Source organism: Salarias fasciatus, chromosome 18, assembly GCF_902148845.1.
Source record: "Salarias fasciatus chromosome 18, fSalaFa1.1, whole genome shotgun sequence".
NCBI lineage: Eukaryota > Metazoa > Chordata > Actinopteri > Blenniiformes > Blenniidae > Salarias > Salarias fasciatus.
Window position 1 is genome coordinate 17,662,431 of NC_043762.1, and position 14,530 is coordinate 17,676,960.

Below are 14,530 nucleotides of genomic sequence, written 5' to 3' on the forward strand. Positions count from 1 at the left end.
GGCCTGCTCGCTCCCTCCAGGACGCTGCTCACTGCATTATATTTTCTATACAGACTGAGCCCATATGAAGATTGAGTTTGGCGCCTTGTAAGGAGGAAAATATATTGTGATGGGGGAGGTATGTCCGTGCTGCTACGGAAACGGCTGCAGCTGTATTGGAAATGCAAAGTTCAGTGTTTGTGACGGTTAAAAGAAAAAAAATTCCAACTGATCCAGGTATACTTGGCATTAACTATTCTTTTTTTTTTCCTTTGGTCAGAATAAAATATTTATGTATAGATGCATGCTGATACTTATATACATTTGTTTTTACTTATCTAATCATACTTTTATCACTATTGACAGACTGCAGGTGTTTGCAAGTTAGTCTTTGACCACTAGGTGGAGATATTCATTCAGTGAAATCACAGTTACTATGTCTACAGCAAAGTGCAAATTGTTGCATTAACACCAGAGAAAGTTTTATAATAGATGATTAAAGTATGCAGAGAATCTGATTGAATCAGAGCAGATGCGTCAGCTCTCAGACAGTCTCTCGTGTGATCCATGTGTGTCCAGGCGTGGGCCGTTAACATTTTCACTGAATGAAGGAGCAAATTTGTTTGCACATTTCTGTGTGACTTTGTCTTTATGTGTCCGTGCGTGCGTGCAGGTTCCGGCTGTGGGCGGTAGACAACACGGGACGCCGATCCTCTCCAAGTGAGGTCACCATCAAAACGCCGTGTCCAACTGTGGATGACGTCAAAGCACAAGGTGAGGAAGGAGACAGTCGCAGTCTGAGAGCAGGAGCGTCAAACAGAACCGGCCCGCTCCAGGGTCCAGGTCGGCCCGCCGGATAACCTTGCAAATAGTGAAACTACAGAAGCAGGATTGATATTATTATTTCAGTATGACTAGCTGTTATTCCTAATTCATTCAGTGATGATCACACTGCTTTACTAACAGTAGTAGACATAATGCAACGCTGAAAACCACGGCGAGAACAGTGATGCAACAGCATCGGCGTAAGCATGAAACATCTTCCATCACATTTGTTCTTTTATTTATTCATTTATTTATTTTTGAATTGTTTGGCTACCTTTTCACTCGCCCTGCCAACTCCAGATCAAACAGGGGAATATGTGGCATCTCCAATGAAATGAGTGTGAAGTCAGGTCAGATCACAGGTGGCTCACAGAACCAAGCTGCTTTTTCAAGTGTGTGTGTGTGTGTGTGTGCACACCTGAGATGACCCTCCAGAGTGGGCCGCATTTAATTACATCTGAACCTGCGCTGTACATCATCAGTCAGAGCTCTTTTGGAACGGGAAAGATGAAATTTTGCGGGTTTGATTTCTCTTATGTTGTCAGTGGAGCTAATTTACAGGACAGACGTTGACGTCGCCTGCTAACAATTATCTTTCGAGACGTCACAAAACAGATGTTAGAGGGGCTCAGAGAGCGAGTCATGAAGTCACAGGGAGATATTTTTCCTCTGTGGAGTGGGACTGTTTATGAACGCTGCATACGACGACCCTGTGAGGACACTGACAGTGAAAATGTGTTATTTCACGCCGAGGCCTTTTGTCACATATGGAAGCTTCATGGCGGCGATGTTTTCGTGAACCCAGCTGCTCTGGTGAGGTGTGACGCTGCCGCTGCTGGGCTTATATCGTTAATTTTAATGCCTGGAAGCACACGAACGGTGTGAAATGCAATACTTCCAATGTACTGGCGCTCTTCTGAGAAGACTTTGTTGACGTTGTCATTCAAAGGAAGGGAGGATAAGTTCCCAGTGTGACAACCCTTTAAAGTTACTTCATATTTTCCAGCTGAAACTAAAGTATCCAACCACCTTGTTGATGATTTATTAATTTGAAAGAAATGTTGACACCAAGATATGCTTGTAAAATGACATCTGTCCTATTAATTTTAAACTGCAACTGTGGTTAAAAAAAAAAAAAAGGAAACGGCTTCTCGTCTCAGCTAATGAAAAGCTCCACAGTCTTTTTTTTTTTTTTTTTCCTGGTCTGATGCCTCTGGGGAAAAAAAGAACGCAGACTGCGAAATGTGACAAGCTGTGAGTATTAGAGAGTCACTGCTGATTGATGCATCGGGCACTTACGGTGTTTGCAGTCTTGGGGGGATTTTATAGTCCAGCACAACACCTCCGACTCTTCTGAGGAGCAGAGGTGCTAAAACTCCTGCAACCCCAGCAGCATATGGTGTAGACCTGTTCAGATCCATCCAACGCTCCACCTTTGTTGCAGTTTGGCAAACTGGAGGACTGGAAGGAGCTTCACAGAGGTGTATTGGTTAGCAGGCATGCTAGACATGGTCACATTTAATCTCTGGAGATCATTTGTTGCCTTATGTTTTCAACTTTGCCGTCCATCTAATCCCCCGCATGGCAAGTGGTTTTATCCAGTAACAAACACATGTGACACGTCACAGATGTGATGCAAAGAAATGAGACGTTTCATGATCTGGAGAATAGAAAAATTCAGCTTTAAGGACTCCTCCTCCTCCAGGTGGAATTATGTATGATTCCGCAATCAAATCATTTATTTACCAAAATCAGTTTGAATTAAAAATGGTTACTTCTCTTAACAAGTACTAGGATGGAGTTAATTGCATAGCTCCAAATTAATTAATCGTTTTAACTGAATCTCACCAGTGGTTTTCTTAATATTTCTAAAAAGAAAAATGAAGAAGTGAAATGACTAGTCCCAAAATTTCAAAAGGAGGTATTTTTTCTCTCATACTTGCTCTGTTCATCTTCAGAAAAGAACATTTTTGGTGTGCACTGGGCGGAAAGCTCTCCTCCCAAATCTGGGTATCAAACAATATATGAAAAACAGCAGGTTGCACTCAGTTCAAAGAAACCTGACTCACAAAGTTAACTGGGAGAGTTATTGGACTGTAGGTAGCAGCCATCACCAGCATCTGATGAGTGGTGAGCTTGAGTTTCTCGTGCGCCGTTGCCACGAAGCCTGTCAGACCTTTTTTTTTTGTTGTTCTCACCTCCGATTGTTTGTGTCCATCAGAAATCGCCGACAAGATCTACAATCTGTTCAACGGCTACACCAGCGGGAAGGAGCAGCAGACGGCCTACAACACCCTGATGGACCTGGGCGCTCCCACGCTGCACCGCGTCCTTTACCACTACAACCAGCGCTACGAGAGCTTCGGAGAGTTCACCTGGAGATGTGAAGATGAACTGGGGCCCAGGTAAAGTCATCATTTACCTCCTTTTATCAGATCAGGTTAGTGCTTTAAATAAAGCTTTAATAACAAGCAATTAATAACAAACAACTGAAGATAAGTTTTAATATTAATGGTCTTCTGGGAGGCAGAACTTGTTTTGATATAGATGTAGATAAGAAAGGAAAATGAACGAAATCCGAAGAATTATAAGAACTACTAATGGGTTTTTGTTTTCTAGAAATGCCCATATCTCAGAAATATGCATTCCTTCCAGCAAATTGATCATCAACTTTCGCTCGATCACCAATTTATCAGGAGAACCCAAGAGTATACAAAGCCCTGTGGGTCTGTCCTGAGTCAGACTTTACCAGAATACCGAGAGCTTTCAATAATGTAGACTGTGTTCACAGCAATCAGTCTCTCAAACTGCAGATATGTGTGTGTGTGTGTGTGTGTGTGTGTGTGTGTGTGTGTGTGTGTGTGTGTGTGTGTGTGTGTGTGTGTGTGTGTGTGTGTGTGTGTGTGTGTGTGTGTGTGTGTGTGTGTGTGTGTGTGTGTGTGTGTGTGTGTGTGTGTGTGTGTGTGTGGGTGTGCGTGCTCCATTTATGAGTTGCCCTCCCACCAACAAAGTGCAATCTGTCATACTGAACTTGTGCAATTGACGCTGACATCTTCAAACAATAACAGCGCAGCCTGGCTGCGGGACTCACGAAAAGTGGCAACTCCACAAGAGTCTGGCTTGGATCACTTTGGTGTGAACACCACTTTAAAGTGCAGTTTTTAGCAAATAATCCTGTCAGAAGTGAAACAGTTCCCCACAAATTCTGCAACTGCTGTGAAACCCAAGCGCCGAGTTCGGCGTTTTGCTGCTCATCACACATTAAGCAGATGGAAGATTCGGTGTGGGTTATAATTACAGATTTGCTTCATTAGTTATTACTTTACCCCCCAACTGTTCATGTGAAAGTCTTTCGGACTGAAAAAAACCGCGCCGATATTCCCCACAGCTCAGCGACTTTCCCAACTGTTATTTATTGTTGATTTAATCACATTTTTATTATTACAGCACTTTGTATTTCTCTCACTGTCAACAAATCCCATGAATAAAGAGCAGATTAGTCATACTGTATGCCTGCTAAAGGCTTTGCTTTACTCTCTTTTACACTAATATCTGCGAATTGCAACATGGATCGCATAATCCTGAGTCTTGACAAGTTTCACTGTTCAACATTAATGAAAGTGCAACTGATGGCTGCTGAAGCGTTTGCCAGTTAGCAAGAAAAACATCATCCATAGCTGCCACTGGTGCGGTCCAGTCAGACCTCCTCAATATTTGCTAACCCAACAAGCCGTGTTTGCTTTTCCCCTCCATCGCGTCATTTTCTGCTACTTTTTTATTAGTTGGTAGGTGACCATATGGTGCGGCAGCAGTCATACCGGGGGATGTAGTCGGACTGCGGTCTTTAGAGACGCCGCGGGTGGATTATCTCCTGCTAACTTTGTTTTTAAACGCTGTGACGACAGTCGTTTGTGAGCTGCTCTAACTCTGCAACGCTCGATTATTGATTTGCTCATCTCTAATCTGGAAAACAACGAGCTCCTCAACTTGGTAGTTTCTCTCTTCCATATAGCTGCTGTGTAATATTTATACTGCTTTATTGAACACAATACACATGGAGAGACAGGGTTAGGAAGCTAGGGTTAAAAGCATGCACAGGGAGAACATGCAAACTCCAATCCTAGAATCAAACCAGGGATAGAGTCATTGTGGGAGCCAGAGTTCATCACTACTCAGTTTTCGTCAAGTCAAATCTTTTCTGGGAATTTCTAAATCTTTTCTGAATGCCACACAACAAAAATATACAGCCGTGGCCGCCTCATCTTTTAGAACCGCTTGTAATGATACAGCGGCATCATCCGCCGCCGTGAGCTTCTGCGGGGGGAAAAAAAAAAAAGCACCGGATCATCTGGCCAGAGAAGCGGAGTCTGGCTATAGTTTTCCACCACGTCCCCCCGAGCGAATCACAAAAACATCTGCGCCGTGGTCTGCCGGTGTGTTCATGCCTGGATGTTGTTGTTTACTGGGACTGAACTACAATGACGTTATGGTGTCCAGACAGCGCTAACTTCACTAACCCTTTGTTTGGCTCAGCGACGGCGGAGACCCGCTGAAAGCGGCACGTTGCAAAGCCGAGTCAGGCCCTGTTTATTCTCTCTACTACTGCTTTGAATGCGCTGCAGCCAGCGGCGTGAAACACCAGCCCTGTACATAAAACGGCGCACGTCGGCTCACCGGCAGTAATCAATAAATGTTACCCAAACTGAGGCAATCCTGTCGATCTGAAGCATTTCCTTCACACTCACAGGTGAGCAGATGTTCCCCTCGAAGCTGTTGTCGATTGTAGGTGGCTGTGTGTGTGACTTACAGGAGAAACTCGTTCAATCCGACTGGAAAGCCGAGCGAGTTTAACCTCCGCGATATCGCCTCGCCTGTTCGAGAAACTCACAACCAGGGAGGGCCCCGAATTTCCCCCCAAACTACGGATAAGCGCCCGCAATGTGAAACTGTAGCCTAATGTTTCATAAACAGAGCCATGTGTGGGATATAAAATATGCTTATAAACGGCAGTCTGTGGCGCATGCTTTCACTTTGGCAGGTGAAACTGATTAGCCAAGGCTCCCTTAATTCTCTGCCTTTCTCCCCGTGTCTGTGGGAGCCCCCACCCGAAATGAAAGGTTGTTTTTAATAGGGACCATGCTGGAAAGAGTTGATGTAATTGAGGGAGTTGCTTCTGAAGTGTTCCATTAAAATACACTTAGATTAACAGTCCCACAATTTAGTCAAAGGGAGGCGTGATTAATGTTCATAAAAGCAGCTCGGAGCTGGAAAAGCAGCGGCAAAGTGCATTCGAGGTGAGACCTGGCAGAAGAGGAAGGAAGTATCTGTTGTTCAGTGAACATCAGCTATTGATATGCATCCAGTTTGGCGTTTTAAAGCAAGCAGAGGGGTTAAAGACCCCAAAGAATAATAAATATTGCATTTCTGTTGAAGGTGAGTCAGAATTGTTTTCCTGCAACAGTCGAGACAGTAAACACGGATTTACAAGGAGACTGTTTTTTATTTGTCATGTCAGCCATCAGGAGAAAAATATATTTTCATAAACTGAAAACTGATTTATACATTTAACATCTAAACTGTGCCATAGGGAAAACGTCCAGATTAGATATAATATGATAATAATTTACACAATTCCTACTTTTGAAAAATAACCAGCAATAGATATTTACCTTTTCAGTAGCATTTTGTTTTTTTTCTTTCCTGTTTCTTTTTTCTTTTTTCTTTTTTAAGTCCAGCTCAGTCAAAAATACCCAGAAGGAGAATAACACTGATTCCAGCAGTCACACACATTTTTCCTCTGGTGTTATCTGCTCTGATCAGCCAGAGGGCTGCGACAGCCTGCCTTATATTGTTCAAGTCTTTTCCTTTTTGCTTCTGAAAAAGCCGACATTGGCAGAAGCCTGGGCTCTATCTGACACCTGGCTGTAGGAAGCGGGTCCTAAAAGGGAGCAAAGTGGGGGTCTCCATGGATCACGTCAGTTAATACGCCTCACAAGAGCTGCAATTCTGTTTACTACATTTTCTGCTTCTAAAGCATTAACTTTAAGGACTAAATCTCCAGTTTCTTTGGTATGAGTCCCTCCCTCTAACACGTTAAATGCTAAAGCGATAATAAGCTGATGTTGTGACTGACTTGTTTATGCTGAAATACATCAGATCTGTTGCGATCTACAAACCAATACGAGCAGTTTCATCCTCCTTTATCCGCTGCTCAGCTATTGTGATTGAATTCCCCAGTATCCCCGCCACAAACAATCAGGACCGACTGGGAATTTTAATGAGTTTATCCAAACATGGAGAGCGAGAACACTGACTCGATTTAAACTCATCAGCCGTACAAGCAATATCTGGAAAATATGAATGAGCTCATGTGGCTTTCTCATTCTTGTGGCACCGGACCGGATATTCTGATCTGCCGTCTACGTTTTTATTTCCTCTCTTTATACAACATCGCGTGACGTTTCGAGTCGAACCATGAACTCACCGAAACGCCGACTCTAAAAGAGCTGACACTTCTCCTCCCTGAGGGCCAGGCCTTGTCATCGCCTGGGGAGTACCCATCATTTAAGGCACGCCGCTTGGCTGTTGACTTAGAAACACAAGATGTTTTGGCTCGGCAGAAAGAAAACCCTCCATCCTGGCTGCTTTAGTCCTGACCGTGTCCTTGGTTGGACTCCATGCCCTTTGATGAACTGTTTCATTCTCCCACTTTTTTTAAATATATATATTTTTTTTCTTTCTGTTATTGCTTGACAGTCTCTCTAATCAGAGGACTGCTTGTGATAATAAGTGTTGTTATGGTTGGAATTTCTCATGGAGAATCATCATCACAATCACAGCAGACTGTTTACTTTGCTCTCGGACTTTTTATAGCTGAGAGAGCGACAAAAATACACACAGTTTCAGCAGAGGTGCCTTCTAGCCTCTTCGTCCATCTCGCACACGCAGACGGACGTCTCACAAAAAAATTGGGATGTTTTGCTTTCCAGTGAAATTTCTGGAAAACGTAAGAAATTCCTGATGCGGTGATATATCATGAAGTAGAGAATTAAAGTAGGAGTACGAAACAGTGATTTCCTCATTTCAAATGATTTATTAAAAGAAAAGCCAAAAAGTTGTTCCACATTTAAAAGCTGTGTGTTGTTGTTGTTTTTTTTTTTTAATATTGTCCATGCAGATCACTCCCAATAAAAATCACAGTATCTCCGTCTCGACCACCTTCCTCAGCCTCCCGTCTTTTAGACTTCAAACCAGACTTCACAGCAGTTTGTCGTCTAGTTCTCCGTCCTTCTGTCACACATCAGCCCTGACACTCGTCTCCACCCACTCCATCCTTCCTGTTCTCGTCTTCTCGTCTGTCCAACATCCATTGCTCTCTTTGACCCCAGGCACTTCAACTCCTCGACCTTTTACACCTCATCACTTTTACATCTGTCTCCTAGTCTAACAACTTAAATACTCACACTTGAATGCTTCTTTCAGGCTGTTAAATCAAATAAAAAATTGTTAAATGTACGTTTTATGGTGTAACCGTGTTTGTCTGTGTTATGTGAACAAGCAGTGATCAAAGACGTAGAGATGATTACTTTAGGACTTTGCACGTATGTCTGCATGTCGGTTTGCATGTGCAGAGCTGAGACTGCACTAACATTTGAGGTTTGTGTCCCATTTTCAGGGTGCTCACGTTGTATCTCGGAGACCTTTTTTTTTTTTTTTTTTTCCACTCCTATACATGCACGAGGATTTATGGTGACAACCGTTGCTATTTGGAACCTGCAGAACGTTCCTCGGCTTTCCTGAAAAATGAAAGCATAACAAACCACAGGTTTTTTTTTTTCTCTATTTTAGGCAAATAAATATCCCGATTTCCTCAGACCACTGAAGCCTGTGGCAAAAATATTGGGAACATAAAAAAGGTTTCAGAAAAATGATATGAATGACAGAATGGCAGCAGAATATGAACCTTGGTCTGCCCCACACAACTGACATCATTAAAGCGACTGTTTTTCTCTGCAGTTTCCAGGGCAGAAAACACCGCCGGCTTGTTGTTATGACTCTGTTGATATGCATTTGCGAAAAGGATGTCGCCCCGCTGAGTGTCCATATGGTGGAGTAACATTAAAAGTGCAGTTGGATTCCAACAACAATTCAATATCATGTCTATTATCCGAGGTAATGCAAGGAGGAAGTTGCTTCCCGCGTATTCCTACATGTGAAATGATTTGCAAATTAGGCAGGAATGCCAACAATAACGCCGAAATGTGTTTGACTGAAGGTGTTTTGCCCATTTGAAGGGAAGCGTGGCCTAAAGAGTGCGCTCGTTTTCCAGAAATAACACCGACGCATACTCGGGAATATGGTGATGTGCTATATGTTTACAGAGCCGCAGCGAATGCGGTGTCGGTGTGGGACAGGAGATGAAATGCAGCACAGTCCACAGGCCGCAGCGTCGGTGTTATTACAGTCTGTTCGTCGGTTCAAAACTGCAAAGAATTGCAATTTATCAGCAAAAATCAAAAAGTGAAAAACAGGCTTGTGGGTTATCGTTTGACAAGCGGATATTAGTTTGCCGCAGAGACGGGAACACACAAGTTACAAATAAAAGCCTCCGCAGACTTTCTAATGATCTGTTTTATCTCAGACCGGCGTTGCTTTACCAACACTGGAGGAGGCTTCATATTTTGAATTACCAAAAGAAAAAAAAAGGTATTTTCTTTAAAGAAGTAAATCAATCCAGCTCATCCCAGCCGCCTTTCATCAGGCTCTGTGTTCATCCCGTTTCACCCACAGCGACATTCACATGTTGTCACTCATTTTTTAGCACAACATTTTTCACAAATAGAGGAAAGAAGTGAGGTTTTAATGCACTCAGGAGAGGTGATATCTTCATTCTCTTTCTACCAACTATGTGACTTTCTTTAATTTCGTTGTGCTGTTGGATTTGCTGCTGAGTGTCACTGAGTGCTGTTGTGGGAAAATGGTCAAAGTTGGAGATTCTCTGTTCTGTAACCAAACACGCTGTCATAGTCATTGCATCTGTGTTCAAGACATTATCGAAGACGGTGCAGCGGAGAGCTGCACACGCATTTCTATTGGACGCAGAATATAGTTTTTCCTCAGTGAACTCTAGACTTAACTGTTTTGTCAATTCGAGAATCAGCCAGCTCAGAAATCACAAAAACTTCGAGAACTAAAGCCTGAACTCTTTCCAGAGCCAGAATCTACAGAAGGTAAAAGTCAGTTTTATGTTTCTGAGTTTAGTCTGAAGCAAACATATCCTGTTTATTTATTTGTCATTGCACATATCATGTTGTGGGTCTTTCAAACTATTTCTCAGACTTTCCTTTTGGCTCATTCTTGCTTTTTGTGACTCATTGTGACTGGTTTTCATTTTGCTTTGAGCCATTTCATCTGTATTACCTCTTTACTGTAATTTCAGCAGACTTGATTGATCATTAACCCGTTGATTGCAGAACAATGATGAACACATCTCACTGAAATTAAACTCCCACTGTGCCGTCTGAACAGTTTGAACTGTGAGCAGTGAACAGCTCCATCAATGTGTGGATTATTTACCGCCTGACTAACGCGTGTTGACAGAGTTCTCTGGATGCTCACATGCGTCACGGTGTGGCGTGGCTCCGGTGGCGGCTGCATCCAGCAGACTCGTGGTTTGGCGGAATGGGCAACGCTGTGCAGCAGAAGTGCTGGTTTGGCTTCAGCAAGGGGACAAGCTGTGTGTGGAATGAATGAAATCTTCCCGTCCTGCCATTTTCTGACTTTAGATAAACATTTAACAAGGTCTCAGTGAAAAGGCCAAGCCGGCTACATCAGGCTTAATGATTATTTATTGCACTCGGTGTCCCTATGAGATGTATTTATGTGAACTCTGTGCATCATGTTACCGGTGGAGATGATTTTTCAGCTGGTCTGGTTTGGCCCAGCGGCAGCTTCACGCATTTCATAGTCTCCTTTTCTGTCTCTCTGCAGTATCAGAGCTGTCTATTATTCTGCGATTCCTCCCCTGGACTACCTCCTCACCTGCCACAGCCATTCATTTCTTCATTCATTCATTCGGTTTTCTCCTGCTTCACTGTCATCGTTCCTGCCCACAGTTTCAGCAGAGGCTGTGTGCTTTGGTCCGGCGCTGGAATGTGTCAGTAACACAGCACCTTGCCTCTCAGGCCGCGTCGGACAGGAAGTTAGGTTTTAGTTTCTGTCATATTGTGCTGTCACTCAGAAACAACAGAGCCGTGGTGTGATTCATGGGCTGCAGACAGGTGACTGAATCCCATCCTTACCTCTGACAATACTGTATTCCTGCAGCTGTGTTTCCCATGGTTCATTTAGTGCATCCATTGTTATGGTTTTAACGTTCAACTTTGAGTTCAAAACCAAATTGCTAGCTGGAGTGACTGGATGGTGGGTGACGGTATGGAGTTGGACATGTCACCACAATGTTACAACAGATAAACGTGAATTTGAATTGAAGAGAAAGAAACAGACTCTGGGAGATGATCTATCACAGGGTCAGAGCTGTGGGAAGAAGCAGAGCAACATTGAAACAGAAGGCAAGACCCAATGAGAGGAACAACAGGAAATATCTTAAAAGTTGAACCACAAATTGACATCTCTGGGAGCTGCTCGGGGAAACGCCTGCCACCACAGTAACAGTGGGAAATCTGCTTAAAGCTGAGCTACATTTAAATGCATTAAAAAAAGATGCGTCATAAACCACACAATAATTTTCACACATTTTATTTTGTGTTGCACTTGGATTTTTTTTAACATTTTTTTTTTAATTTTCTGTCATCTGCATGTCTGATTTTTCATAATCACGAAAGCAAACAGATTAAAATGAAAATTGTCTGTTAATTCGACATCTGTCAAATTAGACGCGCTTCCCGTTAATAGATGAGTTTCCGAGTCTGTCTCTGTGCACGTTTTGTCAAGTTTGCTGCTGTTTTAGTATGTGCTGATCTGCAGCAGATTGTTATGAGGCCGCTCAGATCTTTGTTACATCTTGTAACAAAACACGCTCCACAGTCTAGTCCTCCTCTTCAAGTATTTCCTCTCCTATGAAGAAGACGACCAGCGGAGGACGGCCTGCCGTGTGTTGGGTTCTGGTCTCCCCAGCAGGTTTATCTGCATCGTCACGTTTTCCCGTGTCGTTTGTTCCCGCAGGAAAGCCGGCCTGATCCTCTCCCAGTTAGACGAGCTCTCCCCGTGGTGCAAAGGTCTCCTTCAGGAGCCCAAGATCGGCCTCCGCAGGATGTCCCTCAAGTTCCTGTCCTGCCGGTACACCGACACCAAGGCCTTCGGCCTGAACTGGTCCGACATGGGCCAGGATGTGCACAAGGCGTGCGACGAGCAGACGCTCACCGTCATGTACAACGACTACGGCGAGCCCAAGGAGCTCTAAGGGCGGAGCGTTCAGTTCAGACGTGAACACAGATTAGTTAAAACCAACAAAAGACAAATAAAATGCAGGTTCCATAAGTATTGCTGTGAGGAATACTTCTTCAGTCCATATTTCTCTTTATTTTGAGAGACGATTGCTCTGCTAAGCAGTTATTACATTCACCAGATGTTTCAACTACTTTTTCAGTCAGAATCTAACAAACGGTGCATAACTCTGCACAATGACGGTAAAAGTTTTCTTTAATTCACTAACATTTTATTAACTTAAGCAGATTTAAAAATAATTTGACTTTTTGCAGCCACATGGCTGATCTCCGCGATTTTCAACAAGAATGTATCTAAATTTAAATATATTTGTGGAGCGTAAAGTACTAAATTTTCTTTGGCGAGAAAGGACGGCCTATGGAATCAGTATAGAAATCCAAACTGGTTAAAAAAAATCAGGATTGTTGTTTCGTGAAGACCAAGGTCTTCTCAATTCTACCCTGACTTTATAATTACAAATGTAAAGTAGCAGCAGAATTGCATGTAATGATACTGATGAATGCATAAAATTGCAGAGCAAATTATATTTATCTAATCTCTCCGGTCGTGACCGAAGTTTGACGCAACTGTGAGAACTTGCATTTTATTCCCCTTTTGTTTTTGTTTTTTTTTTTGTTGGATTTGATCATTTACATTTTAAACCCTTTGATACAGAAAAGAAAGCACTTTTTTTCTCAGATTCTGTCACATAAATGTGATCTGAAGCTCTTCTTGAGCTTTATTTAGTTTTCACATTTTCAGTCAGATATTAAACAGATTCGGGGGAAACGTCCCACATCCGCTCCTTTGTGCCTGTTTCAGTTCATGCTGCATCATATCGTCTTCAAAGTCTGCAGAAAAATCACAAATCTAATGAACCAAGCTGGATTCTGAAATCAGATTTCCATTTTAAAGTATCTTTCTTGTAAAGTTTATATTGAGAATGGATTTCTGCACGCGAACATTCCAGCATCGTCTACCATCTCCTCATAGTGACAGCTCTGATCCTGGCTGCTTTAATTCTCTTTTTTTCTAACAATATACACCAGGCATCTCTTATTTTTCCAGAATTCATATCAAATCAGCCTCATGAGTGAGTATGGTAATTACAGAGGAGAAGTTTGACCCGTTGTTGTTCAGACCTGGCTGATAACGCAATATGAAGGAAGTAGTGTGTCTCTCTGTTGAAAAGGTGAGTTAGCATGAGATTAAAGGGAGACGCGGTGTAGAAGTGATAATGCTCCGATTTGAAATATTTTTAGCAGAATAGACATTTAAAAGAAACCATGTACATAGCATTATCATCCGGTTTTAGTGCTACAAGCTGCTGAATGTAGTGTGCGTTTAGAAACTCAAGCTGTCGTGAGCGAGCTGTACTCGATAACGGGCATCACAGAGACTCCGGTTCCATCGCGACACGTTCAGTCAAAAACTGCCAAAAGTATCTGACAGTATTTTTTAATTCCTTCATCTTTAAAGAAAAGTAAAAGTAAAAGTCTAACCTATGAATGCTTTTAATTGTAGTTTTATATTGAAACTGCAATTTGTCAATTTTTTTTTTTTTTTTTTTACTTCCTGTAACATGGTTTTTAGATGTCCATCGATTCATTGTTTATATGCCCTGTTTTTCTTTATTAGTTGTGTTATCCTGTTTATGTGCAGTGGCCATGTCGGAGATTGATGTCAAAGAAATGTATATTATCTTTTCATTTTTAACAACTCTCATCTGTGTGAATACTAGGAGGAATGCTTGTAGATTTTTTTGTATAGGCAGCAGAGTATTTCATACATGCCTCACGTTATAGCACAGTACAGTGTTTAAACTCTGTAAATAAATGTACAACATGTGATATTTTAAAACATTTACATGTGCTTTAGTAGTTACAGTATCGTACTGTAATACCTGATGTGTAGCGTAGTTTTTATTTTTTTTTTTTTTTTTTTTCCGGCTAAATCCAGTTTTGACGTAAAGAACAGACGGTTTGACTTTCGTTGATCTGATCTTGAGCTAAAGATGCAACACACTGTTAGCTGCTAAGGGAAGTGAAATTTAGAGTGAAATTAAAACAAGTTTGAGAAGCATTTGATCTTTGAGAAATATGTGAACCAACGGCCCACTACAGTATCTGCATGACGTGTCGTCTATATGTGGCATCATAAACTCGACTTTTTCACTTCGATCTTTGCTACTTCCAAGAATAATAAAGAATATATTATGAGACGTGGCTGCGCTGACTTTTTTTGCCGACTGAAGTGGTTTTTGTGGCACTGGTTGAACCCA

General features: G+C 42.3%; 1 protein-coding gene across 1 annotated transcript in view; it reads left to right on the plus strand.

The window, feature by feature from the left end:
• Positions 1-12,267, plus strand: part of astn1 (astrotactin 1) — a 337,883-nt gene extending 325,616 nt beyond the window's left edge. Inside the window, 3 exon segments of the mRNA XM_030115287.1 lie at positions 653-753; positions 3,026-3,209; positions 11,989-12,267. Coding sequence (XP_029971147.1) covers positions 653-753; positions 3,026-3,209; positions 11,989-12,226 — 523 coding nt within the window. The 3' untranslated portion in view covers positions 12,227-12,267.
• The last annotated feature ends 2,263 nt before the right edge of the window (positions 12,268-14,530 follow it).